Source organism: Phragmites australis, chromosome 12 (assembly GCF_958298935.1).
Source record: "Phragmites australis chromosome 12, lpPhrAust1.1, whole genome shotgun sequence".
Lineage (NCBI taxonomy): Eukaryota > Viridiplantae > Streptophyta > Magnoliopsida > Poales > Poaceae > Phragmites > Phragmites australis.
This window is the reverse complement of record NC_084932.1, coordinates 23,824,793-23,850,878: the sequence shown is the minus strand read 5'-3', so window position 1 is coordinate 23,850,878 and position 26,086 is coordinate 23,824,793. Positions and strand designations below refer to the sequence as shown.

Genomic DNA, 26,086 nt, shown 5'->3' with positions numbered 1-26,086 from the left:
AGGTTGGACCTCATCCGGGTCTTTTGGCATGGGTCTGGTTTTTTTTTTCGGGAATCATAAATCTATTTCAGCTTGTTACGCAGTATGCATGTCACCCAAAACCGCATATGAAAATAGTATATGAGATGAGCTTTTTCCTGCTAATGTGTAACAAATAAGAAAGAAAATAGCTTGTGTGAACTGTTTACTAATAAATGTGGTAATGAGGATAAGCAAGGGCTAACAAGAGATGTTCATTACAAAATAGAATGCCGGCCTTACACATTATATGTCGAAATGGAGTGAGCACTGCTGCAGGGAGTAGTTTACCAGCAAAGGTAGCATCGAGCACAACAAATAATAAAAATAGTCATTCCATTCAAATGATGCATCCTTTTTTTGTGACGGAAATGATGTATTGTTCATCCGATCCACGATTAACCATTGTGTTGAACATATAAATTTGTACATTTCAACATCATGTGTAATGCAGCCCCCAAGCTCACGTCTTGATCTTACAATGAATGCTATTTTCCTATTTATATGCAGCTAATTTTCCAAGAAAATTTTCCCTTCTTACAGATCAGAGTATGGCTCTGCTGTTTTTTTTTTCAATCATGAATCATCTATGCTAAGCTACAAAAAAATGAACCACAATACACAACTTTCTGTACAAAGCTACTAAGATCACTGTCACTATCTGTTTGGATAGACATTTACAACAAATATATTGACTTACAGGCCAATTGGCCCCAAGTTCCCCTCTGATAGCAAATGATTTTGTTCAACAAATGGTGCATGGTTAACGACAACACTACCTACCAGTTAGTCAGGCAACATTTTGATGGTTCATCTGTCAAAAATACTGGAAGAATGAATATAATCTATTTTGTCGGGTAGAATCTGAACTTTGGAGCTTTCCGATGGGTTTAACTATGTCATGCTGCATCCGACGTAGTGACTACGTGACAGGCAATCCATCGACCATTGTTATCAGCGAGTGTTGAAATTCAATCTGCGGCTTCGCATCGAGCATCCTCCTGTAAAATTTGAGAGGACACATCAGATATGAAAGGCAATTCAAGGAAGAGTTGTCAAAGAACAGCAAGAATAGAAGCTTGAAGGTTCAAGAGAATACCAGTTTGTGTATAGTTCATGTTAACAACTTTGATGGACTTCTTTAGAATCAATATTGTGTATTATTGGGCATGCCTTGGTTGCCAGAGCCTGAGCGCCGGTACCACCGCAAGGAAGAACCATCCATCGCAGACTGATCAAATAGCCAAGGCTGCTTTCTCGGATAGACCATTCTCTTCGAACATGGACAGTTCGTTCCCTTTCATGGTGGTGGCAAAAACCTTCACTTCTGATGAAAGAAGAATCTAGTACTTCACAAGGGCTGGTATTACAGCATAGCAGTCTGCTAAGCAGTGGAAAAGCCAGTTCAGAAGTAGTGTGTCTGGCAAACTGACGAGGAGTTCAGCCTAGAAAAGAGCACACTTGTCAAAAAGGAAATACATATGGACATGAAATATTCAAAATGGTATCAACAAGGTAAATCAAGTTCCTCCACATACACCTATAAAGGGAATTTATGTGCTACATGTATAATAAATTGATAATGCATGTATATCTTTATGTGGTATTGCTCAACAGGGAAAATTTCAAACCAATAACACTATAAAGTATCAGTAGATAAAACTGGACATGACGGCCTGCCTAATTGATAGGTGCATTGGCGCTACACAATGAACAGCAACAGACCCTGCCAATTTTCTTTATCGTATTAAGGCTTTTGGAAAAGAAGGAATCAGCAATGACCACAACTCACAAGCAATGAAATAGTCAAGTTTCGGTAATATGCCCTGTACCCTGTAGGTAACTGGCCGTCAGTTGGAGTCTGGAGCAGTAGGTTGCTTCCTGTTTATCTCTCTTTCATCCAGTACATCAGAGATCAGACACTTGGTTAATACAAAGATGGATGATGGAATACATCGCTTTGTTAAACGTTGATCAATTGGACAATGTGGAATTTGAACAGGACTTGTGGGCACTAAGCCACTAACAGTTGGGCTGCGAACCTAAAAAATCTCATTAATTTAAGCTATATCAACAGTAGATGAGGTTATGCAGCTTGAGAATACTACTACATTGGATTTTGGAGACAAAACTTTCAATATTCCAAATTTAATTTCATCTATGCACAAAATTATGGTTTTGCCTATAATGTTTTTAGCAATGATCGTTCGAAGATTTTTCTCACAGTTTCATCTACTACAGTAAATTATATGTTGGGACACATGGATCTTTACCTTAATTTCCTTTCCAGCATACGATAGGGAATTCCGATATGTTTCAGAAGTCATTGCTTCTGTCATGAGCCTAAATACCTTCTTGTTCATGTTTGTTTTCATGAGGATAGTTTTTCCAGATGAATATACCCGACTGATACCAAGATCTGCTGCCATCCGCCTTACATAGAGCTTTTTCAATAGCAACTGCAAGAGAGAAAAAGTAATGCACACCAGAGTAAACCGTTGAACTTAAACCATCAACTCTGATCAGAGAGGCATAACATATTGGCACCGTTGTACCTCCATATCACGGGGCTCCTTTCCATATTGTCGATGAAGATCTTCTGTGAACTGTATTAAGGTCCACAGATCTTTCTCTGCAGCTTTTGCTGCTTCATTGAGCAACTCAACTGGATTTTCAAGGTAACTTATGTATTCAGAGGAGAGATGTGGAGAAATGTTTATATCGAGCTGCACAAAGAACAGAGCCATTCAGACACTTTGTTTAAATCGCAAATATCTTAATGGAATGATTGCATAAAAGCTATGCTACCCAAAACGAGAACTATTGTTTAGGTTCACCTGAACATCTTTGTAAGAAACGGGTACAAGACAAAATTGATCAACCTGAAAGAGTGGAAATAATCTTGTCAGAATAATTGCGGGAAATAACATATCATGCAGTAATTATTGTTAGCTCACAAGCATACTTATCTTTTCTACAGGAAAGCATGATTCATTTCACCCCCAATGGTTTGGAAATCAGAATTGCAAAAATATGAATATACAGGCAGATGCATAAAGACTAGTTAAAACATCCCTAATTGTCCTTTGGGTAATCCCAAGAGTCAACGAAGACAAAAATGTGCATCCATGAACGAGGCAAACAAAAGACACAGAAGGGTTGGAAAAAGGGGACTACATGATCAAGAGACTACTACACCAGGAGGAAGCAGAAAATTGTTCACAACCAGAGTTCTCGCCTTGGCCAAGAAATATGCATTTTCAGATACTGAAAAGTGAACTAGCTTTACTTATGCGAATATACAAATGTATACACAAGGATTAGAACAATAGGTTTTACAATGTAGTAGGAGAAACCTTTCAGAGTAAAGTCAGGTGGATGTATCTACCTTTTTCCCAAAAAAACTTGCAAAACACAGTTTCCACAAACTTCTTACGGCAAATATTTAATTGCTTAAGGTTCAACATGATCTGTTTGATAACCAATGCCATGATTAGTAAATATAAGCTATTGTAGTAATACGCTCTATAACATGGCCAAAATGCAGTAATTCGATAACTTTTTTTGGGGGGGGGGGGGGGGGCAAGGGGGATTGATGATATCGGATAAAATGAGGATACCTTTGACAAGCTATCAAAAAGCATATCAAAGAATAGATCAATGCCGACATTTGCAACATCTCCGGATTGTTGCTCACCAAACAAGCTTCCAAACCCCCTAATACCCATATCCTTCTCTGCAACATGGAAACCTTGGCCAAGGTCTGAATGCTCTTCAATAGCTCCAAGTCTATCCTGCAGATGGAAATGTTAAATGGAAAATGAAGACCTGAAATATCTTGAGTTGGAGGGCAAAGCACGTCGTTTAGTGGGAATAAAATTTGCACCATCTTGTGTAAATAGGAGGCAGGCCTCCATTGCCCATTTAAAATAGGATAGTTACAGATTGATCAATGCTAAAACTGGAAGTTAGTTGGTAAACACCTAGACCAAGTTGCCTTCAGCACCAATGCTGCTAATTAGGTGCCAGTACCATCTAAACTGGTAAATCAGCTTTAGCAAAACACAAGTAGCAAAGCACAAACTATCTTGGAAAAATCAAAGGCCAGGTTCTATTTTGTTGAGGGGAAAATAAACCAACCTGAGAATAATGGTTAAAGATTACCATTTAAGTCCCTCCGGAGCCTTGATCTCCGGACCCTTAGTTAAAGGCTCAACCTTCAAAGTCATCAGATCCTTTCACGGTACCTCTTCGTACCTGCAAAGCCTTCCCTTGGCTTAGCCGGCTCGGTCTCCCGAAGGCTCAGCCTCCCAAAAACCCGACCTCCCGAAGCCTCGGTCCCCCAAAGCTTTGGCCTCCCGAAGCCACGGCCTTCCGGAGTCCTGCTTCTCAAAGCTTTCACCTCCCGGTTCCATACCTCCCGAGGCCCCCGCCTCGGGCTGCCTTCTCGAAGGCTACAAGGTGAGACAACAGGCCTTAGGAATGATTTGTCAGAAGGGGAGCACCAGTCGTGCTTTGCCTGCAAGGAAGTGACCGGCATTAAAAGTCTAGATTGATGGACGTCGCTCTGACACTCCGGCGTAATGGAGGCTATCCTGACACCCCTGACAGTGCGGCACCGGGCCGCAATTAGCGACCAGCTTGCCGCACTCCAGGGGGCAGACACCACGATAGTTACCATGGTGGATATTTATCTCCACCGATCGGGCAGGAAGTAGTTATCCGGGACAAGGCCCAGTAATTCGGTCAGATACCAAATATTTGTATATTATGATAACTTGTACGCTAAGCTACGCACGGCCCTATAAATAGGGGGCCATGATCATCTGGGCAGGAGGACGGGCAAGACAGCGAAAAAGACACAGAAGTGAAAATACACCAACTCACACTGTTCTACGATCAATACATTCATGATGTTCATTCCTCTTAAACTTCGTCTCCAAGCTTGAATCTCTTCCTTAGAAGAAACTCCCACCGTACTTGCTGGGGAAAGACGAACTCTTGCTCCAACAACGTGCCATCCGTGGGGACTCGAACACAGAAGTGCTAAGAGAGGTAGGAATTCACCAGGAAAACCACCAAAGGGTTAGCTAAAACCGCCATACCCACCGTTGCAAGCATGCAACTATATGCATGGTTGTCTCAGCCATACACACCGTATGTATGCACCAACCCCGCTGTCGTGTGGGACGGCGTTCCTTCGACCTTTACCAACTCAGAACTCTGGGTCGGTACAAGAACTCCAGATGGCGCGTAGGCCTTCCAGCCTCTGCACGACGAAGACCTCACCGCCTCGGCCGAAGCCACAACCGAGCAGACCACCTTCCAATGGTTCTGGACGGTCCAACCCAGGAGTGCTCCCACCTGGGCTTGGTCACCAGGTATCCCCTTCGACCACACCTGGTATACCCCAAGCGAGCCAACATCTTCGGAAAGTCTGTCCACCCAGCGTCATCCTTGGACCCCTCAAGCAAAAGATGGTTCCAAAGAGACAAAGGGCTCCGGGGTGCGCGGACCCCGCCAGCGCCTCTGACACTGCCCTCGCAACGCAAACAGTGCACAGAGAACCCCAAGCCCACCTCGTCCGGGGAGGCATAGTCAGAACCACTTCGACCCCAAAAGCTGGTTCATCGGGCAACCTCGATGGTCTCCCAAAGGGGAAGGAGACCCAGGAGAAACCACAGGCTCCGTGACACACCGCTTTCGGCAGCGACCCCAACGACAACTCCAAGCTCCGACGCCCTCGGAGGCACACAGGTGTATCCTGCACGGACCAGGGCGCAGCCACAACACCAACGACTGCCGCACCCTCATGACCTTCCTAGAGGAATACCTCGGAAGGCAAGCAAAATACCTGGCCGCAGAAGGAGCAGGCGAAGGACGACGTAGGGTTCAGAGGCCTGGGGACAACTCCCGGGCAAATCCCCGGCCCCTCAACCCTGCACCGTCGCTACCAACCCTACCAACGGTACCACGTCCAACAACTAGAACTGAGTCAGGGACATGCCGTCTGCAGGCTCCGGACGGGGCACCTCTGGAGCCGGGCAGCGGCTAAGGGCCGAGGCGGTCAAGGACCGCCTCTCCCGACTAACCTTCGACTACGCCTCCAACATGTCGTCGCCAGGCTCCAGACGGATTACCTCCAGGGCAGGGCAACGGCTAAAGGCTGAGGGGGTCAAGCACCGCCTCTCCCAGCCTAGCCACATGCTTCGAAGCCACCAAGTCTCGTAATAGAAGCCTTATTCCTACAAAGGTACGCCAACTATTAACTACCAAGTAGTTTACCTAGTGATCCGTCTTTTATACGGCCAGGTTAGAGTCTGTTGGAGGCCTCTAAACTTACTGCTAGAAGTCTTTTTGCAAAAGATAAACACTAGGTAGAAGCAGTAGAACTTAAGTTACATTCTCATTTAGCATGAACAGTTATATAACCTAGCTATGTTTTACGCTACAACTAGCTTCTTCTTGCCAATAGTAGACTGCAAAACTTAGCTAGTATAACCATGCAAAATCCCTACACTCCCGCAGACGCATCGTGCCTAGGTCGCCTGGGGGGCGGGTCTGCCCAGGTTTCCTGGAAGGCATTGTGCGGCCTCGGAAGTGTAGTTGCCACGTATCAAGGGATTTTCTTGATAGACCGTGTTGCGGCACCACCCGTAGGACATCTTCGGGTGGCGTGATAAGCTCACGTACCGTGGACGTAGCATGTCTAGATCACCTGGAAGGCAAGACTGTCTAGATTTCCTAGAAGGCATTGCGTAGTCCCATAGACAGTGAGATCCACACACCGCGGGCGCTGCTTATGCAAGGCAGATTATGCCCAGAGTGCCCTGGAAGGCATTTGCATAGCCTCGGGTGTCGAAGACACGCCCCGGGGAATATCCTCGATGGCGGAGTTGCGGTGCTCCAAGGAATGCTATCGCAAGGAATTCTTGTTGCACGACATGCCTTCAATACCGCGGGCGTAGCATGCCTAGGTCACCTGGAAGGCAAGACTGTCTAGGTTTTCTAGAAGGTATTATGTAGCCTCGATAATGTGCAGATGCCAGTTATCAAGGGACTTCCTTGGTAATGTAGTTGCGACGCCCCCGGGAAATTTCTCCGAAGACGTGACAAGCCCACGCACCAGTAAGCATTGCTTGCCTAAACCCAAGGTCACCTGAAAAAGTTTCCCGGAGAGTAGGCTTTACCCTGGTAGGAAATGGAGCCCACACACCGCGGACGTAGCATGCCTAGGTCGGCTGGAAAGTACTGTGTAGCCTCGATAGTGTGTGGACACCGCATATCAAAGGACTGTCCAGATGTGAGGATGCGGTGCTCTGAGGAATGTTGTCGCAAGAAATCCTCTCTGCACGACATGCTTATATACCGCGGGCGCAGCACGCCTAGGTCACCGCTAAGGCATCAAACCTAGGTTTTCTGGAAGGTATTGCATAGCCTCGGTCGTATAAATACCACACGGCAGGGCACATCCTTGGTGAAGAGTGTTGCAGTGTACCCCGGGCGTTTCCTCGGGAGCACGACAAGCCTACACACCGCGGGCGTAGCATGCCTAGGTCACTTAGAAGGGAAGACTGTCTAGATTTCCTGAAAGGTATTGCATAGCTCCGATAGTGTGTAGAGCCTTCAGCATTAATACATGCCAAGGAATCTGACAAAACCTCCGGCAAAAACGGGGAGTCTTACAAAACCTCCGACAAAAAAGGAGAGTATTACAAAACCTTCGGCGAAAACGAGGAGTCTCACAAAACCTCCGACAAAAACGGAGAGTACTACAAAACCTCCAGCAAAAACGGGGAGTCTTGCAAAACCTCCGACAAAAACGGAGTATTACAAAACCTCCAGCAAAAAAAGGGAGTCTTACAAAACCTTCGGTAAAAACGGAGAGTCTCACAAACCTCCAGCAAAAACGGAAAACTTTACAAAACCTCCGGCAAAAACGAAGAACTTTACAAAACCTCCGATAAAAACGGAGAGTCTTACAAAACCTCTACACGATAGAGAGCTTCGCCAAACCTCTGGTAAAAACGAAGAGCTTTATCAAACCTCCGCACAAAGGAAAACTTTACAAAACCTCCGACAAAAACGGAGAGTCTTACAAACCTCCAGCAAAAACAGAGAACTTTACAAAACCTCCGACAAAAACTGAGTCTTACAAAACCTCCGCACAACGGAGAGCTTCACCAAACCTCTGGTAAAAACGGAGAGCTTTATCAAACCTCCACACAACGGAGAGCTTTACCAAACCTCCGGTAAAAACGGAGAGCTTTACCAAACCTCCACACAACGAAGAGTTTTACAAAACCTCCGGCAAAACGGAGAGCCTTACCAAACCGGAGAGACTTCCAAAACCCCCACAATGGGGATGTTTTCTGAAAACTCCGCCGAGCGAAAAAGTTCTGAAAGGACCTAACGGGAAGAGTACCCCGGCATCTTGAAGGCAAATGCCTCCGTGCCGAAAGGATACGAAACCCGCTGGCCTCCAAAGAGCATAGCACACAGATCAAAGGGTATCAAAATCCCCCTCCCTATATGAAAATGTATGACCCATGTGACTCAAACACGTATGGTAAAAGGTAAAATCATTACACTACCATCTCCCTTAAGGACACATTTCATACTAACATTTAATAAAAGCCAACGCTTCATGGCACGAGAAACATAGTGGAACCCTCGACTGTCCATTGCAGAGACCGCCCATTTAAAATAGGATAGTTACAGTTTCAGATTGATCAATGCTTAAACTGGAAGTTAGTTGGTAAACACCTAGAACAAGTTGCCTTCAGCACCAATGCTGCTAATTAGGTGCCAGTACCATCTAAACTGGTAAATCAGCTTTAGCAAAACACAAGTAACAAAGCACAAACTATCTTGGAATAATCAAAGGCTAGGTTCTATTTTGTTGGGGGGAAAATAAACCAGCCTGAGTATAATGGTTAAAGATTATCATCTAGGTCCCTCCGAAGCCTTGATCTCCGGACCCTCAGTTAAAGACTCGACCTCCGAAGTCATCAGATCCATTCATGGTACCTCTTCGTACCTGCGAAGCCTTTCCTTGGCTTAGCCGGCTCGGTCTTCCGAAGGCTCAGCCTCCCAAAAACCCGACCTCCCGGTCCCCCGAAGCTTCAGCCTCCCGAAGCCCCGGCCTTCTAGAGTCCTGCTTCCCAAAGCTTTCACCTCCCGGTTCCATGCCTCCCAAGGACCGCGCCTCGGGCTGCTCGGACCACCTTCCCGAAAGCTACAAGGTGAGTCAGCAGGTCTTAGGAAAGATCTACCGGAAAGGGAGCACCGGTCGTGCTTTGCCTGCAAGGAAGTGACCGACATTAAAAGCCTAGGTTGATGGACGTCACTGTGACACTTCGGCGTAATGGAGGCTATCCTGACACCCCTGACAGTGTCAGCTCGCCGCACTCCAGAGGGCAAGCACCACGATAGTTACTACGGTGGATATTTATCTCCACCGATCGGGTAGGAAGTAGTTATCCGGGATAAGGCCCAGTAATTCGGTCAGATTCCAGATATTTCTATATTATGGTAACTTGTACGCCAAACTACGCACGGCCCTATAAATAAGGGGCCATTGTCATCTGGGCAGGAGGACGGGCAAGACAACGAAAAGGACATAGAGGTGAAAATACACCAAGTCACGCTGTGATACTCCTCGCAGAGTGATCTATTTTTTCTACCATCAATACATTTGTGGTGTTCCTTCCTCTTATATTTCGTCTCCAAATTTGAGTCTCCTCTTTAGAAGAAACTCTCGCCGTACTTGCTGGAGCAAGATGAACTCTTACTCCAACATATTTTTTATTAGAACTTTCACATATTGCATAACACCCCCATGTACTTTCAGCGTCAGACACAGTAAATGCTGCGCCACAAAATATTGGATACAAAACAAATTAGACGGTGTTACTGTGGAAGTGTAGAGCTCACCGTTGCAACCCTTGAGAGCAAAGACTTATCAGTGTAGAAGAGGTATGCAAAACCTTCTCTGCCTGATCTTCCTACTCTTCCTCGTAACTGAAGGAAAAGCAAAACAGTGAACTTAAGATTTAGGGTTAAAGCACAAAGATAGCTGAGGCACAAGTTAGTTTGAGTATGATAACAGTCTCTCACAGCAATCAAAGTAGAGAAGATACAAATCAGTTGAAGTGTGATAAGTTGATAACAGTTTACCACAGAAGCAAGCCAAAACCCTTCTTCATAACTTAATTTGCGTTTGCGCAGAAAGCAAAGATTATAAACAAAATGTCGTAGCTATTTGTCAATGAGCATGATTCGACAATTAATTGAAGTGGTACGATCTAAGATTTGATACATGAAAGAATTTATCTACAAGGATAAAAAAATGTACGAGAAAAGAAAGGTACCTGATACAGCTGTGCGAGCCCAAATAGTTCAGCACATTGGATAATCATTGTATTGGCATTTGCAATATCGATTCCACTTTCAATAATATGTGTGCAGACAAGAATTTTGACTTCTCCGCAAGAAAATTTTTCCATAGAAAGTTGTATGGTCTTTGACACTTTCTGTGGGAAAAAGATTTAACTATAAATTTGGCCAATGAGGCCAAAGCATCGTTCATCTAAGCAACTAGAACATATATTGTAATCAAACTTATGATGGAAAATGTAGGGGTCCACCCAAGATATTTCCAGGGAACAATTTGCAATTTAAGATAAAGACTTGAATAAATTTGGCAGGTTAATTTTAAACAAATGGGTCAATCATATATATCCAAAGTTGGCCAAAATTATATGAATGATAGAAGAATAAGGCCATTCGTGAGTCCCTATTGAATCTCCTGTTGAATTAATTTGGTCAATAACCAACCATACTGGGATATTATACCCACAATGAAAGAAGCTAAAGCTAAATTAGTAGGATATTCTCGTTTTGCATCTTCGTCTTTAATACAATGCAGGGTACACAAATATAGAATTATAGATAGTGCTCACTAAGGAGAAAGGAATTATGAAATAGCACAGTAAAGCGGAAGTTTTGTTTCTTTAACAGCTTAGTCAACCTACCTTTCCATGAGCAACAGCAATTGGTACGTCTGGCAGAGAGTCCTTGAGAAACTGCAACGCATCGTCTATTGCTGTTGAATGATGAAATGAAATATGAGAAATGCATCTGCGTTTTAAAAGGTAAAAGTGCACTGTTTTTACCAAAATGTCCATACAAATGCATCTCTTACTATATTAGATCCAGCACACCATATAATGATACAGAGAGAATCATATGCATAGATGTAAAACTGGACTTCCAGTGATTCAGCTGAAAGAGCTGAAACAATAGCGTCGTAAAGTCCAGTAAATAGGCTATCTAAATACATGTTAACCAAGCCAGTTTCGTACCAGGTATTTATCTTTCTAACAACATACAACAACAACAAAGCATTTGTCCCAAGCAAGTTGAGGTAGGCTAGAGAAGAAAAGTAAACTAAGAATTATTAAGAGCAACATAATTGAGCTAATTTGAAACTCAACTGGACCAACAGTTTCCCATAATAACAAGTCAAACTAACAGAAAAGTAAACTAAGAATTATTAAAAGCAACATTTTCAGGTTCATGCATCATGAGGGTCTACAATGAACAAAGCCATCTGAAGATAACAAAATTTTGACCTTTTATTCGAGGTACAACATAGAAAACTTGACCACCACGTTGCAGCTCAAACTTGATAGCTGATAGAACCCTTTCTTTGCTAAATGCTGTCACATATGTCTTTACAGCAACTCTTTCAGGAGGTGGTGTAGACATCAAACTGAAAATAGAAATATACCTATATAAGAAAAAGAGGAAGCGAAGTATAAAAGTTGAATGCAACTAGAGTGTTTGTAAACGACGTATAAATTTGTTGCAATTTCATCCATGGAATCCAACAGCCAAAAAAGAAAAAACCATATGGTACTCTCATAGAGATTCTTGCACCATCACAAGAAGTATTTTGAACAATAAGGTAAAAGGGCTGGTTATTGTTCATATTTTGAACGATAATCATACAAAATACAGTAACACCATTAAGCCACATCCTTTATATTTTATGTTTACATTAATCCCAGATGAACAACACTCCAGTGAGAAATGGCAGCGGATTGTTAGGGACTTAGGGGGAGCAAAACTAGATCAGCCAGCAAGTAATATCCAAGAACCTGAATTTCTTGTTGATTTCTAGTCATAATCATTAGCAAAGAACTGTCTTAAGAAAGCAGTGGCAACTAGTTACCACCACACTATGCAATAAATCATCTCTGTTAAAACTCTAAAAAATGTGATATCTCCTCTAAACAGGAAGAAAGGTAAAAGTGCAGAAATACATGGTACTGCGACCACACCGTACCTTGCATCACGGAAACCAGTCAAAGCCAGATACAGAGTACGTGGAATTGGTGTTGCAGAGAGTGTAAGAACATCAATAGAAGACTTGTATGATACAATCTTTTCCTTTTGTTGGACGCCAAACTTCTGTAAAGAAGAAAGATGGAGTTTGTGAAGACATGCACAGAGAAAAATAATAGATGGCAAATTTTGATTAGACTCGACTTTCTTGCAAGAAGTTAGTCACATCGTTAAACTATAGTGAATTTGTTAGAGCAAACACCCTCCGGGAGGACAGCCGGACGGCGTCGGCTGCTAGGGGAGGGATTGGACTATAGATTGGAAAGACTTAGAACATTATAGGAGAAATAGGAGGAGGGGACTGAGAACTAGATTGATTTTTCTTGCTTGATTCATTCCTTAATCATGGCTGGTGATGTGTATATATAGCCGACCAACTAGCCTACAAAGTCCTAATTCAAATCCAACTCTAACTTATCTCTAACTATTATCTAATTTAAACTAACAAATCTCTAATCTTATTTCTAACTAAATCTAATTCAAACTAACTGATCTTATCTCTAACCAATCTAATCAATCTGATCTCGTGTACAGCACCATACATGAACAGTGTTTTCAGCACTAACATAATTAGATCTAACATTTCGGAGAACCAATCTTGTGGGCTTTGGAAAGAATAAAATTAGGTTAGCTTTCAAATGTAATAAAAAAATGTGTACTTGTCATTCACTCAAATCATCATAATCAAAGTAATGCATAGCACCACTAGGCTTGAACAGCAAACGCACAAAAATGAAAGCAAAAGAAGACAGGGAATTTCAAGGACAGCAAAAGAAAAGGGATTAAAATTTATAAGAGTACTTGTTCTTCATCCACCACTAGGAGACCAAGATTATTATAGGCCATCCTTTCTGTAAGAAGAGCATGAGTTCCAACAATGATGAGCACATCCCCATTCTTAATCTTTGTTATTAGCTCATCTTTCTCCTCTTTGCTCTGCAACGAAGAGATTGCCAAGTCATGCAATTAATAGAGTTGATCCCTTAAGCAAATAAATTTATTTGCATATGTAATAACTCTTTGATAGCTGGGGGCCTGCAAGGGTGAAACACACTTGACATCAACACTACCCATCCATAAGTTATGGATTATGATTAGAATTTCCTATGACTTTTGGAAGAGAAGGATGAGAAAGGTATCTTAAAATAAGTTTTTATAGAGATAGTTAAGAACAATGATCGACAAGATAGTACTGCCACAGTTGTGCAATGCATTATATATGTTACCTTTCTAGCTAACGATAGAAGTCAGAAGTTACATGTATATGGATTTTTTTTCCACACTACAAGTTAGACTATCAAGAATCAGGAGGTTAGGGTGCAACAATTTCTAGGATCGAGATGGATATTTGTGCTATTAATACTTGTATGTCAAATAATACTACAAACTGTTAGGAATAGCAACTTGTATTCCCGACAAAGGCAATATACTCAATCATCTCCTGTAATGATCCTGTCATCAACAGACAAGAGAAGAAGAGTCCGACCACGAGAAGAAGTGTGAACAAAGAGCGCATGATCATGAGCACTAGTAGAAAAAACAGCAGCAATGATCATAGAAGAAAATCACTCAAACCAAGCTCGAGGAGCTTGTTTAAGGCCATAGAGAGAGCGACGGAGACGACAAACCACCCTTCGGAACATAATACCCTGGTGGTGGGTGCATGTAGACCTTCTCACAAAACTCACCATTAAGAAAAGCATTTTTGACATCAAGCTGGGGGATAGACCACTGACGCATAGAGGCAACAGCAAGAGTGCAAAAGTCACATCATAGTCACAACTATGCTCCTGTTAGAAACCACAGTGATAAAATGAGTCTTGTAACACTCAAGAGAACCATCAGTATAAGTCTTAACCTTATAGACCCACTTGCACATGATAGGATAAACACGTGGGGGAAGACGGACTAGATCCTGCATGCCCGTGCGCTCAAGAGCAGCAAGCTCCTCTACCATCATATGCTGCCATCACATACTGTCATTCCTGATGAACAACAGCATCATGATAATATGGCTCGACAAGAATAGCACAAGCAAAGCTAAAACGATTAGGAGGTCGAATCGAATGGTTATCACGAAAAGAATAGCGAGAAGAAGATGGAAGAACTGAATCACCAGAAGGAGATGGTTCATCAAAAAATGGCACAGCAGGATGTGAGATAGCACAAGAATGACAAGTATCATGGAAAGGAAAAGGCTCAACAATGCCAGAAGGAGGAGCATATGAGGTGGGGGCCAAAGGATTGAAAGACACCAAAGAAGGCACAACACGAGAGAGAGCCAACGGTGCCTGGGGAAGAAAAGAAGAAACAGTGATGGGTGTGGTAGGAAAGGTAAGAAAATGTAGTGGCTCGACCAGGAAAGCGGAAAAAGTGGAAGGAGAGGTACAAGAATCAAAGGGACAAGACTCATCAAAGGTAACATCTCGAGACTACGCATATGGAGAGCAACAGGATCCAAACACTGATAACCCTTATGCTTAGCACTGTAGCCAAGAAAGATACAACAAATTGAGTGGTCAGTTTGGTAAGTTCACGAGGGACGAGAAGAACGTAACAAACACAGCCAAAAAAATAAAGAGAAGAGTAATCAAAAAGGCATCCACATAGATGCTCAAAAGGAATCCCACCCTAGAGAGCAAAACATGGTTGGATGTTGACCAAATATATGGAAGTGGAGACCGACTCAGCCCAAAAATGAGGTGGGACATAAAAGGCAATCATAAGCGCACGAGCTGTCTCAAGGAGATGACAATGCTTATGCTCAGCAACGCCATTCTAAGCATGAGCTTCAGTACAGGAGAAATGAGATAGCATACCTTGTTCAACCAGAAAGGAACGAATATGCCCAAAAAGAATTCGCCAACAAAATCAGCACGAAAGACACGAATGAGTGTCAAACTGAATTAGAATCATAGTGGCGAAACACTTATATCTAAATAACACATCGCTACAAGACGACATGAAATAAATCCAAGTGTAGCGAGAAAAATCATCTATAAAGATAATATGGTAGCTATAACCCTCTTTCGAAATGCAGGGAGCCGAACCCCAAACATCTCAGTAAACAATATCAAAATGACGTTGAGTCATTAACTCACTATGAGGATAAAAAAGTTAAATCTGTTTACCAAGCTTACAAGCCTGATAATCTAAAGACACATCTCTCGAGACATACCTAAAAGGCCATAACGAACTAATGAAGATAGACACAACCCATAAACATGACCAAGACGATGACACCACTGCTGAAAAGAGCCAGTAGTTGAGGAAGCAGAAAGACCGGCAGCGGAAGGAAGACAAAGCCAGTCAAACTCCTAGAGACGCTGAGAATCATGTCGTTGGGGGACAATACCAACCATAGCACCTGTCAGGTGCGACGATCCTGAACGCATTAAGAGTCAGAATCTAGAATAACGCAACAATCATAATCAGTAAGCTGGCCAGGGGACATGAGCTGCATGGTGAGTTGAGAACATGAGCAACAGAAGGAACACTAAAAGAAGTGCAAAAGGTGCCCCGACCAACAACAGAAAGAGAAGTATCATTAGCGACAATGACATGAAAGAAGAAACAAGAGGATGAAGCGAAGATAGATTGGAAGAATAAGAAGTCATATGAAAAGATGCCCCTGAGTCAAGAATCCAAGGTGAAGTACTTAACTGCGTAGAAGATGGTCTCTCAGTGACAGAAGAGGAAGTAGTAGAGCCAGCAGAATATGTCGGTACAAAGCTAGAGGTAGCAACCAAGCGGCAAAGTAGCGTCACAATCTCCTACTAAGTGTTGGTCGTGTAGCGAACATGGCCATTTGAGGGTATATATGTGATTTTGGTGATTAATAATAACATAATCAATATGACTAACATGTTTGTCAAGTATATGCTTTAGTAGGTCACATGGATGCTATACATGACGAAGCCACCGAAACCGAACTCAAGAAAATTTGAATTGGACGAGTTCAGAAAAAATTATTAACACTGAATGGTTCGGTGCTCTGAAAGTTATACACACTGAAGTATTTTTCAGCTCAGAGGAGAAAATAAAGACTAAACCGGATGATTCGATTCTCAGCAAGATGTGCACACCAGAGCAGTTTTCAAGACAAATATTTTGGTGCAAAAGATTTGTACACACTGGATGGTTCGGTGCTCAAAGAGGATATACACACCGGAGCATTTCTCCAGAGAACTGTTGAAGACGAAGATCTACACGGTGGATGATCCGATGCTTGAAGGTGTGTACACGCCGGATGGTTGCACCAAATCATTTTCCAGGAGATCCCAACGGCTAGTTTGGCGTGATTGTACACGTCGAATGGTTCAGGGTCCTAAAGATCTACACGGCGGAAAATGAATATTGTAGAAGAAGTGGCTCAGCCGACTGAAGTATACACAGCAGATAGTCCGGTGATGGAGTTCAAATTAACGCCGGAATATCCGGTGTTCACAATAAGTTTGATTGGGATTCCAACGGCTAGTTTTCTAATATTGTACACACCGGATGGTCCGATGTTTGTATTGTTGTTAACGCTGGATCATTTGGTGTTCGTAGTCTCTTGTGACCATCGGAGCAATGGCCAGTGCACAGGTTTGAGGCTATAAATACCCCCCCTCGGCAATTTGAGTGTACTGGAGTCCAAAAAAGCTCATAGATACTTGAGAAGATATCCAAGCCACCAAAGTGGTAAAAGTGATCATCCAAGACAATTAAGCACAAGATTAAATGAGTGATTAGTACTAATAGGCCTAGAAAAAGTTGTTGCTAGGTGTTACTACCTAAAGAGAGGATCAAGGAGTGATCCTATATTGTACCAAGTGGTACGCTGGCATCTTGGGGTCTTGGTGACTCGTTGGTACCATGAGCTTTTGTGGCACACTCTTGTACGGGCACGCGGAGACCCTGCCTTGGTGGCTCAAATTCCAAAGTGAAGACGACGGCAAGTGACCGAAATATATGCTTATGATGAGGTATTATCTTGGTGGTTTGGTGGCTCAACCTACTTGAAACTTAGGTGACTTAAAAGCCGTCACCAGGTGCCTTCCGGGAGCCATAAGGGTTGCTCCAACGTGGATTAGTGGTGACGTTTATGCCATCGATATCACGGGATAAAAATTATTTGTACCGAGTTTACTTTCTCTACGTTCTTTACGTTTTCGCATTTACATACTTGTAATCTACCTTTGCATGTTTACCTTCTTAGAGTAGTTTGCTAAGATTGACTATAAGTTGCAAACCTTTTTAACGGTAGAGTAGACACACTAGATGAACCTAGAGCATATTTAGATAGAAATTGATATAGGTTTATGTTGTGAAGTTTTTGTAGCCGGTTAGTTTTATGTGTCCTAATTCACCCCCTATGACGTCCTGATACTTTCAATTGCTGTCAGAGCTAAGGCTCACATCTTTTACAATGATACGCAAATCCAGGTGGCATTTGAGTCGTGTTCTCATTTTGATCGGTTAGGCTTCACCGCCTAGTGAGTTGTGACGTCCGAGGTAGAGATGGATGCCGGTAGTGCTCCATGTTTTAACAGCACTCATTTCGCCATTGAAAAATTCTAATGACTTGTTATTTGTAAGTCAAAGATTTAGATGTTTTGAGAGTCATTGAAGAGGGGATGAAGCAACGTGTCACAAATAATGAAAGACAATTCGATGTTTTAGCAAAGAGTATCATTTTATCATCTTTAAGCATTAATCCATTTAATCAAGTTTATTCTCTCACTAATACTCATGATATTTGGACAAACCTTATTGAAACATGAAGGCACAAACGATGTGCGCAATAAAAAATATAATGTGCTGGTCTCTCAACTCAATTGCATTAAACAAGGCATATACTCAAATTTTAATGTTCTTGTCAATGAGACCAATGAGCTAGGTTTGACACCAATTAGAGACGATCAAATGATGAGAAGAATACTTTAAACTATTCTTCCAAAATAAAAGTTGATTATGTCCATCATACACGAAGGCAAGAACTTTCAAGCAAGCCCATTGCCCACACATGAAAGAGAAGATGAGAAAGCAAGAGCAAGTGTCAATCAAACTCAAGCGAAGATTAAGAGAGCGATGAAGAAGATGAGCAAAACACCTCAAGTGATGAAGAAATAGATCACAAGATCACCAAACTCATCTCTAGATTGAAGAAAGATTTCAAGAGAATCGACGTTAAGATTGATCATCCAATCTCCATGAAAAACTTGATCAACACGATTGATCATATCAAGTAAGAGAAGAAGATCAAGAAGAACGTCACCGATCCTTTCAGGTCGAAGTAGTCAAGGTAGTCGAGGTAGAGGCACAAGAGGATCGTCGAAGATGCTTCTTGTGGTAGCAATTCGCCTCAACATGGCCCTACTTGCTACAGTAGGTGCAACGAGGGCAACCACCACCACCGGAAGAGTACGCAAAAGGTGAAGGAGTCACACGAGTAGCAGGCGACGGTGTAGATGAAGACATATGCGTAGCAGATGGACGAGCAACCAACACTGAGAGAAGCGGCGGCGGCAATCCAGAACCACGCACACAAGTCTCCTCCAAGCGCAGCTCTGTAAGAGCCTCTACAAGCGTGACACGAGGATGTCATGCAAGCAGCTGAGCATGATGTTGCTCAAACACAGGACGAGGACAAGTTAGAAACTCGTAGAGACATCGAAAATCACGTTCAACATGCAGATCCAAGTAGTGCTGACAAGAGCGGCAACCAGCAACACAAAGGTAGTCCAACGGATGCCACCGGCTATGGCAATCGAGGAGATGGTCGGCGACGCAGAGCAGAGACGTCTGGCGGAGAGGCTTCAGATGGCCAGGATCCGACAGCGGTGGGCCAGAGAGTGCGAGGCGACCGGTGAGAGCCGACCAAGGCGCGGCGGGTCCGGGACGAGGCGATTGGGGCGGCCAATGCAGGAGGCGGCTAGACGGAGGCGGAGGAGAACGACGAGCAGATCTTGCAGGCGGAGGAGCAGGAGCTAACAAGAAGTACGCCAACTGGAAGAGAGAGATGAGATGGACTAGATCTAGATCGGGATGAGTTGCTACGCCCCTAAAGAAAACCTAGCTCTAATATCATGTTAGAAGTAACAACTTATATTCCCTGGAGGCCTTATGCTAGTATATATACATGTACAAGTGATAATATGCAAAGAACCCTTATAACACATGGAAATTACACGAAGGCTATACATATCTAACACAAGAAAATAGATTATTCCAAAAGAAGGGAAAAGAATTTTAAATGTACTGCATTATTGGCTAAACCAGATTTCTGCCATGGCATACCTGAGCACCACTAAATATGGCAATCTTTATATGAGGATAGTTGGTAAAACGCTCAGATATTACATCATAATGTTGCTTGGCAAGTATTATGGTTGGTGCGAGAACCATAGCTTGATATCCTGCAGATACAACAGTGAATATAGCACGCATTGCAACTTCCGTTTTGCCAAAACCCACATCTCCACAGATCAATCTATCCATTGGTGTTTCCCGTTCCGTCAGGTCTTTCTCAACATCTATAAAAGCCTGCCATAAAAAAATAACACCATTTACCCAGCATTTCAAGTTTATTGAGAACGTTTTGTCCTGTGCACAGTAGTACATGAACTACTTAATCTAACAGACCGCCACAGAAATTAGAGAACCTTTATCATGCCTTAGTGGGAGAAAAAGAAAATCATATCCGAAGTTTTTTCTTAAAAGTGAGAAGCAAGAAACAAAATATCAATGACACCCAAGTCTATTGAAATTCTGATCCTAGTCAAGGCAATTTTCATGTTAACAGGATTGGGATAGTGGGATCGTGGTTGACATATTGTGATTGTACAGGTTACATGACCTGGACCACTATATTATTTGGTTCTATCTCATTTAGATCCCACACGGGATCGGGGTCCGAACAGCACAGATTAGAACTCTAGGATATAGCAAGCAAGATCCTCAACCTTGAAGACAAGAACTAACAAAATAGTAATGCATACCACAGGTTATGCCCTATATATCAAGTGAAAATCATCTCCCAGTTAGGTGTCTCACAAGTCGCAACAGATGTCTTCAACAGGAATGAATAAGTAATTTCAATTATACTGAATAAGTTGAGGGTACTGAAAGGGTTTTAAGCTCAACCCAGATAATGCCAATACATGTGTGCCAGAGCTCAGGAAGCAATATAACTACAATTGTCATACATTTCACCCTTGATGTAAGCATCAACAAGATCTTAAGGAGAGCAAATACACAAATATAAGCAATCATCAGAGTGTCAGTTTGTCAATCATCTATGTCAGTGAACAAATAAGAGCAACTTTTCATTTTACGCATATAGAAAAAGGGACGCGAAAAGCATTTTGTTAGAAGGAAAAACAACAGCAGTTTATTCAAGTAGACCTGGCTTTGATCTGGAGTAGGCTCATAAGGAAACTCAGCAGCAAACTCATCCATCGCCGCAGGCTTTGCGTGTGGAGGTCTACTCTGCCTCATCCTTTGCAAATACAATTCCATCAAGTTGACAACCATCTTCTGAACAGCAAGCTTCCCTTTTAGCCTCCTCTTCTCCCAAGTAGAAGGATCATTCAGTTTGCTCAAATTCCGTGGCCTCTTCTTCTCGTGAGGCCTACAAATTCATCAATCTGGATAAATTGTTAACGTGCATTTTTCATTTCCAGTAGAAATGAAGAGAATGGCTCATAACATAGTATGCAAATAACTTTTAAAACACAGGTAGGAAGATAGCTTGTCTATTCTAGGTCGTATGGTGCTCGGGATAGGGGGTCATTGTTCCTGTCGTTTTAATTCTGCAATCCGCACTAACTTTTGCAATTTCGTTATCTTTGGTAACTGAATCCAAGTAGCCTGTTGTGAACAAAATTAAGTATTGTTTTTGTTTTGTTTTGTTTTGTGATATGAATAATGGGGCCAAGTGTGGTGCAGAAAAAAACGCAAGTTCGTGCAGCATTAAGATTTAAGACCCAGATTGACATCAGATGAGAGAATTGGCAATTTCTCATGCATCTCAAGTGAACTTGTCCACTCCAACCAATCGGAACTGCAAAGCCACCGCTACTCCAAAAGTGACAGGTCCAAATTTTGGTAATTGGCACCAATCAGTATTGTCCGATTGGAGTATTGACTGCCGAATAGTTGAAGGCAAACATTTCTAGTTGGAAGAGTTGTAGGACATAGAGACAGTCTAATGTAGTAACATAGTACAAAGCTACAAACTAAGAAGAGGATGGAATGGAAGAATAGACAACGGAAGTGGCGGGTGGGTGTGAGTGACTGGAGGCATACAGGTTGTATCGGTAGAGCATGCGCGCGGCCTGGTCGACGGCGAGCTTGGCCATGGCGTCGGCGTACTGGATGAAGACGTAGTCGGTGCCGTGCTCGGCGCTGATGCAGGCAAACTTCCCGACGCCGACCTTCTTGTGGACGACGTACTCCCCGGGCTCCAGCTCCCGCGGGTCCACCCGGTGCCCCAGCGAGCTCCCCGCCGCCATCCCCTTCCTCTTCTCCCCGCCGCCGCCGTCGTCTTCCTCTTCGCCGTCGCTCTCCCCCTCCCCGCGGAGCTGGCGGAGGCCGAGCCGCTGCTGCTCGCGGATCATGCGGAGGTAGGCTTCGGCCTGCGCGGGGCCAACGGGGCCAGGGGAGGACGAGGGGCCGCGGGCAGTGGATTCACGGCGGCGTACGACGGCGCGGAGGCGGTAGTTGAGCTGCGAGATGTCGTCGGGGGCGGCGGCGGCCGCCGCCGCGGCCGACGTCGCCGTGGCAGCCGGCGCCGCGAGACGGAGGCGAGGAAGCGGGATGCCGACCAGGGTCGGTGGGCGGAGGCGGAAGAGGAGGTGGGTGTGGGGAGCCGCCTGCGGCGGGGCGCGTGGGTTGGGGGCAGCCATGGACGCAAGGCGCGGAGGCTAGTGGAGGGCGGGGACATGGACATGGGAGGGGAGGGGGAGGGGTTTAATGGATAGTGGAAGAGGCGGGGCAACGGATAATTCTCGGGGTTTGCGTGGACCGGGTGCACGGGCGGGAGGTTTTTTTCTCTTTTTTCCGACAAGGCCACGGGCGGGAGACGGCTCGGGATTCAGGAGAACAGAGAGGCCCAAAGCCATGATAGGCCCATCACTTCAAGGGCTACGTCACCGTGAGCCCGTGTCTGCTTTAACCAGCCCAATGGGTGGGGGATGCAGGGCTGGGTCTAAGCAGGCCTGACGTATAGCGGTACAGATAGCTACAATCTGTAATACGATTTCATATCTCATATATATATATATATATATATATATATATAATAGACAAACTATTATGTGGGTTAACTATAAATAATTTAGGGTCCAGTGCCATGGTCTCCGTGAAAGGAGAGCGCCGTGCGGGCGGATCGTGGCTGCTGCTGAGGAGCAGCAGCGGCTGGGGCCTCTTGTGCGAGGAGCTCCATTTTCTCACTGGAACCGGAGCCGGTGCGTCGGAGACGATGGCCACCTGCCATTTTTTCTGCAGGGAAAAAACAAATTCAGGGATGCAACCCCCTACCTGGTGCGCCAGCTGTCTGAGGGTGAACTCCTCGAGCAGGGATCCGGAGGGACCCCCTTTGAGATTCGGGCGGGGGGTGATTCTGAATCTGTTTCGCGGGAGAAATAAATGGGTGTAAATGCGATGGCAGGTGGAATGGAATGATCGGATGCAGAATGCAGTAAATGCTCATGAGGTTTTTAGACAGGTTCGGGCCGCACTGAGCGTAATACCCTACTCCTGTGTGGATGCTATAAATACACTGAGAATGTCTCTCAGGGATGTTGCTGGTTACAAGAATGTTTGTCTATCCTAGATCTTCGGGCTCTTTGTTCTTCGGTAGTCTCAGCTTCTGTGCTTGTACTGAACCTCTATCTTGGATCTTCATCCGAGATCGAGAGAGACTTTCCGTGTCCACCGGCTCCTCTTAAATACTCGCCGGCGGTAGCGTGCCCCGAAAGGGAGGGCACGAGTTCCAAGGTGTCATAAATGGAAAAGCAACCATCATGGGCTGCTGCGCGAGGTGACGGGGAGGGTTGAAAATGCGCCCCCGTCTGGTCTCAGTCGTCATGATGTCGTTCCGCAACGGGCGCCGCAGAGAGGGCCCACCGGGCAGCCACCGAGCGGCCCGGCATGCCTGTTCTGTCTTGTACACCTGACGCAGCAGGGCGGCAGGCGGGGCGCTTCGGGCTTCGCGATGCTATCCCGAGGCGCGCCGGATGTCGCGAGATGGGACCCGTGCATTAAATGTCTCCACGCCCCCTGCCAGAACGTGACAGGGGCTGACACCGAGCGTGGCACGAGTAGTTGGAAGTGAAAGGCCACGCGCCCTCTTAAATGTGGCACCGGGCCTTTCACTGGTTGACACCTCACCGCTAGACCCCTGTGGGGGCCACTAGCAAGGATTTCTTAGGCCGCCGGGGAACCAAGTGCTCGGGGATCGCTGTTCACAGCCCGAGTACTCTCTCCCAGATATACCCTCTCTTGGTCCTCGGGGAACCGAGTGCTCGGGAGCCACTATTCATGACCCCGAGCACTCTCTCCCGAAATCTGACTGATCGGGTCCTCGGGGAACCGAGTGCTCGGGGGCCACTGCTCGTGACCCCGAGTACTCTCTCCCGGAACTGATTTCCTTTGGGTCTTCGGGGTACTCGGGTGCTCGGGGGCCGCTGCTCGCGACCCCGAGCACCCCCTTCCCGGTACTCGGCTCTTCTGGTCGTCGGGGGACTTGAGTGCTCGGGGGTCACTGGTCGCAACCCCGAGCACTCTCTTCCCGGCACTTGGTCTTCTCGGGTCATCGGGGAACTCGGGTACCCGGGAACCACTGTTCATGGCCCCGAGCACCCTCTCCCGTGACTTAGTCTTCTCGCGCTTCGAGGAGATCATCCTCGCGGGAGGTCGCCACGTGGCAACCTGCTGATTTGGCCTTGGGACTCGGGGATCTCTGGTTCCTGTGTCACCGACAGCAGCCCCCGGGCCCATTGGTAGGCGAAGGCCCAGAGACTGCGAATGGGGCCCTCATCTTCATCGAGGCTGAACCCAGCACCGATGCCACGTGGCTGATTCATAGGCATCCGATTGGCCCAGAGCGAGTTAGGGGACTAACCTTCGTTTGCTTTTAGGCCGCCCAAGGACGCCACCAGATACCAAAGGCGACCGGAGGCACCGAGGCCGGCTCCTGCCCCTGAGCCGAGCGCGCTGGCCGAGCCGGAGCCGCAGGCGCCGCCTTGCCCCGAGGCGGGGGCAACGGCCGCGCCCGAGCAGCCGGCGCTGACCGAGCCCGCCCTGAGTACTTCGAGGGCAGGGCGAATGGCCTCAGCGAGGACGGTGCCGACGTGGCAGCAATCAGGCCCCCGAGCGTCTCTATAGAGAGGGCTCGCAGGGGACCCAGCGCCCGGCCGTCATCTAGCCAGGCTGCAAAACCCCTCCCGAACGTGCTAGGAAGTGCCCGGGAGGTGATCGAGTGGCTGGAGGCGGCCGTGGCGGGGGAGCGGGCGCAGCTCGAGGCAGATCGCGTCGCCCTCGCCGAGGAGAGGGGGCGTTTGGCGGAGGTCGACCGGCTCTTGGAGGCCCGCATCACCTCGGCCCGCGCGAACCATGAGAGGGAGAAGCGCGCGGTGGCCGAGGAGCGAGAGGCGCTGGAGGAGATACGCGAAGAGGCCGTCACTGCGCAGGAAGAAGCCACCCGCTTGGGGGAGATATCGCGGCGGTGGGCCGTGGAGCTGCTCGCCAAGGAGCGGCTGGTGCGTGCTCGGGAGGAGGCCATCGTGCCGCATGAGGAGGCTATGGAGGCCTCCCGGGCAGACTTAGCCTGCCGGAACGACAAACTCGAGCGGAGCCGCGCCGAAGTCCGCCGTCGGGAGGAGGAGGTGGCGGTCCGCGAGACTGACATCGAGATCACGGCGACGGCTCAGGACGCCCAGGAGGAGCAGCTTACCCTACGCGAGGGGGAGGCTGCCGCGGCGTCGGCGGCCCTAACTGCTCGGGAGGAGCAGGCCGCCAAGTGGGAGCCCGAGCTGACCGCCCGGGAGCAAGCCCTTACTGCCCTCGCCGAGCAGGTGAAGCGGGGGCAAGCTGAAGCCCCGGCGACCAGCGCCGTCCCGACCAGCGCGGCCGAGGAGATAACCCTTGAGGAGCGGCTGCAGATCACGAAGGACGGGCTCAAGACCGTTTCCGCCGAGCAGGCCAACGTCAAGATGATGATGCGAGACATCCTTCGGCAAGCACGGAGGTCTGTGAGGGTGGTCGGGCTCGGGCGAGTCAACGTGGGCGAGAAGGGGATGGACCAAGACACCATCGGCCACATCGCCCTCGGCTTCGAGGAGATCAGCCGGCGACTGAAGGCTCTTCCTCGGGCGGTGCAGGAGTTGGCCTCCCGGGAAGGACGCGGTCTAGCCCAAGCAGTGGCCGAACACGTCCTGGCCTGCTACCGGAGCCGGGACCCCAACTTCTCGTTGGAGCCAGTCTGGCAAGGGGTGGCCGAGGCCGAGGAAGGGGCCGCCCGGGAGGCTGTCCTGGGCGTCGCCGCTGAGGTGGCGGCGTGCTTCACGCGGGAGACACCGCGGTGCCGAGTAGTGGCAGCAGCAGCGAAGACTCTTCGCCGCCCTCAGAGCCCGCCGACCTAGATTAGGATTTTGTTTTTGGTTTCTTTTGA

At 46.2% G+C, this 26,086-nt stretch overlaps 1 protein-coding gene across 9 annotated transcripts; it reads right to left on the bottom strand.

The window, feature by feature from the left end:
• Window positions 1-488: 488 nt before the first annotated feature.
• LOC133886659 (ATP-dependent DNA helicase At3g02060, chloroplastic-like) lies at window positions 489-22,370 on the bottom strand. 9 transcript variants are annotated; one of them, XM_062326421.1, is made up of 16 exons: window positions 21,721-22,370; window positions 20,818-21,043; window positions 19,711-19,956; window positions 13,231-13,365; window positions 12,371-12,495; window positions 11,655-11,794; window positions 11,055-11,125; window positions 10,392-10,553; window positions 9,955-10,041; window positions 3,639-3,812; window positions 2,856-2,900; window positions 2,574-2,744; window positions 2,292-2,477; window positions 1,811-2,060; window positions 1,118-1,463; window positions 489-1,019 (listed from the first exon to the last, which is right to left on the bottom strand). In XM_062326421.1, exons 1-14 carry the CDS (start codon window positions 22,317-22,319, stop codon window positions 1,869-1,871), a joined length of 2,559 nt encoding a protein of 852 aa, XP_062182405.1. In that variant the 5' UTR covers window positions 22,320-22,370; the 3' UTR covers window positions 489-1,019; window positions 1,118-1,463; window positions 1,811-1,868. The 9 variants fall into 9 exon arrangements, with proteins under 9 accessions (XP_062182405.1, XP_062182407.1, XP_062182410.1 ...); XM_062326423.1 differs by having other exon boundaries at window positions 1,851-2,060; XM_062326426.1 differs by having other exon boundaries at window positions 1,811-1,911.
• Between the last annotated feature and the right edge of the window lie 3,716 nt (window positions 22,371-26,086).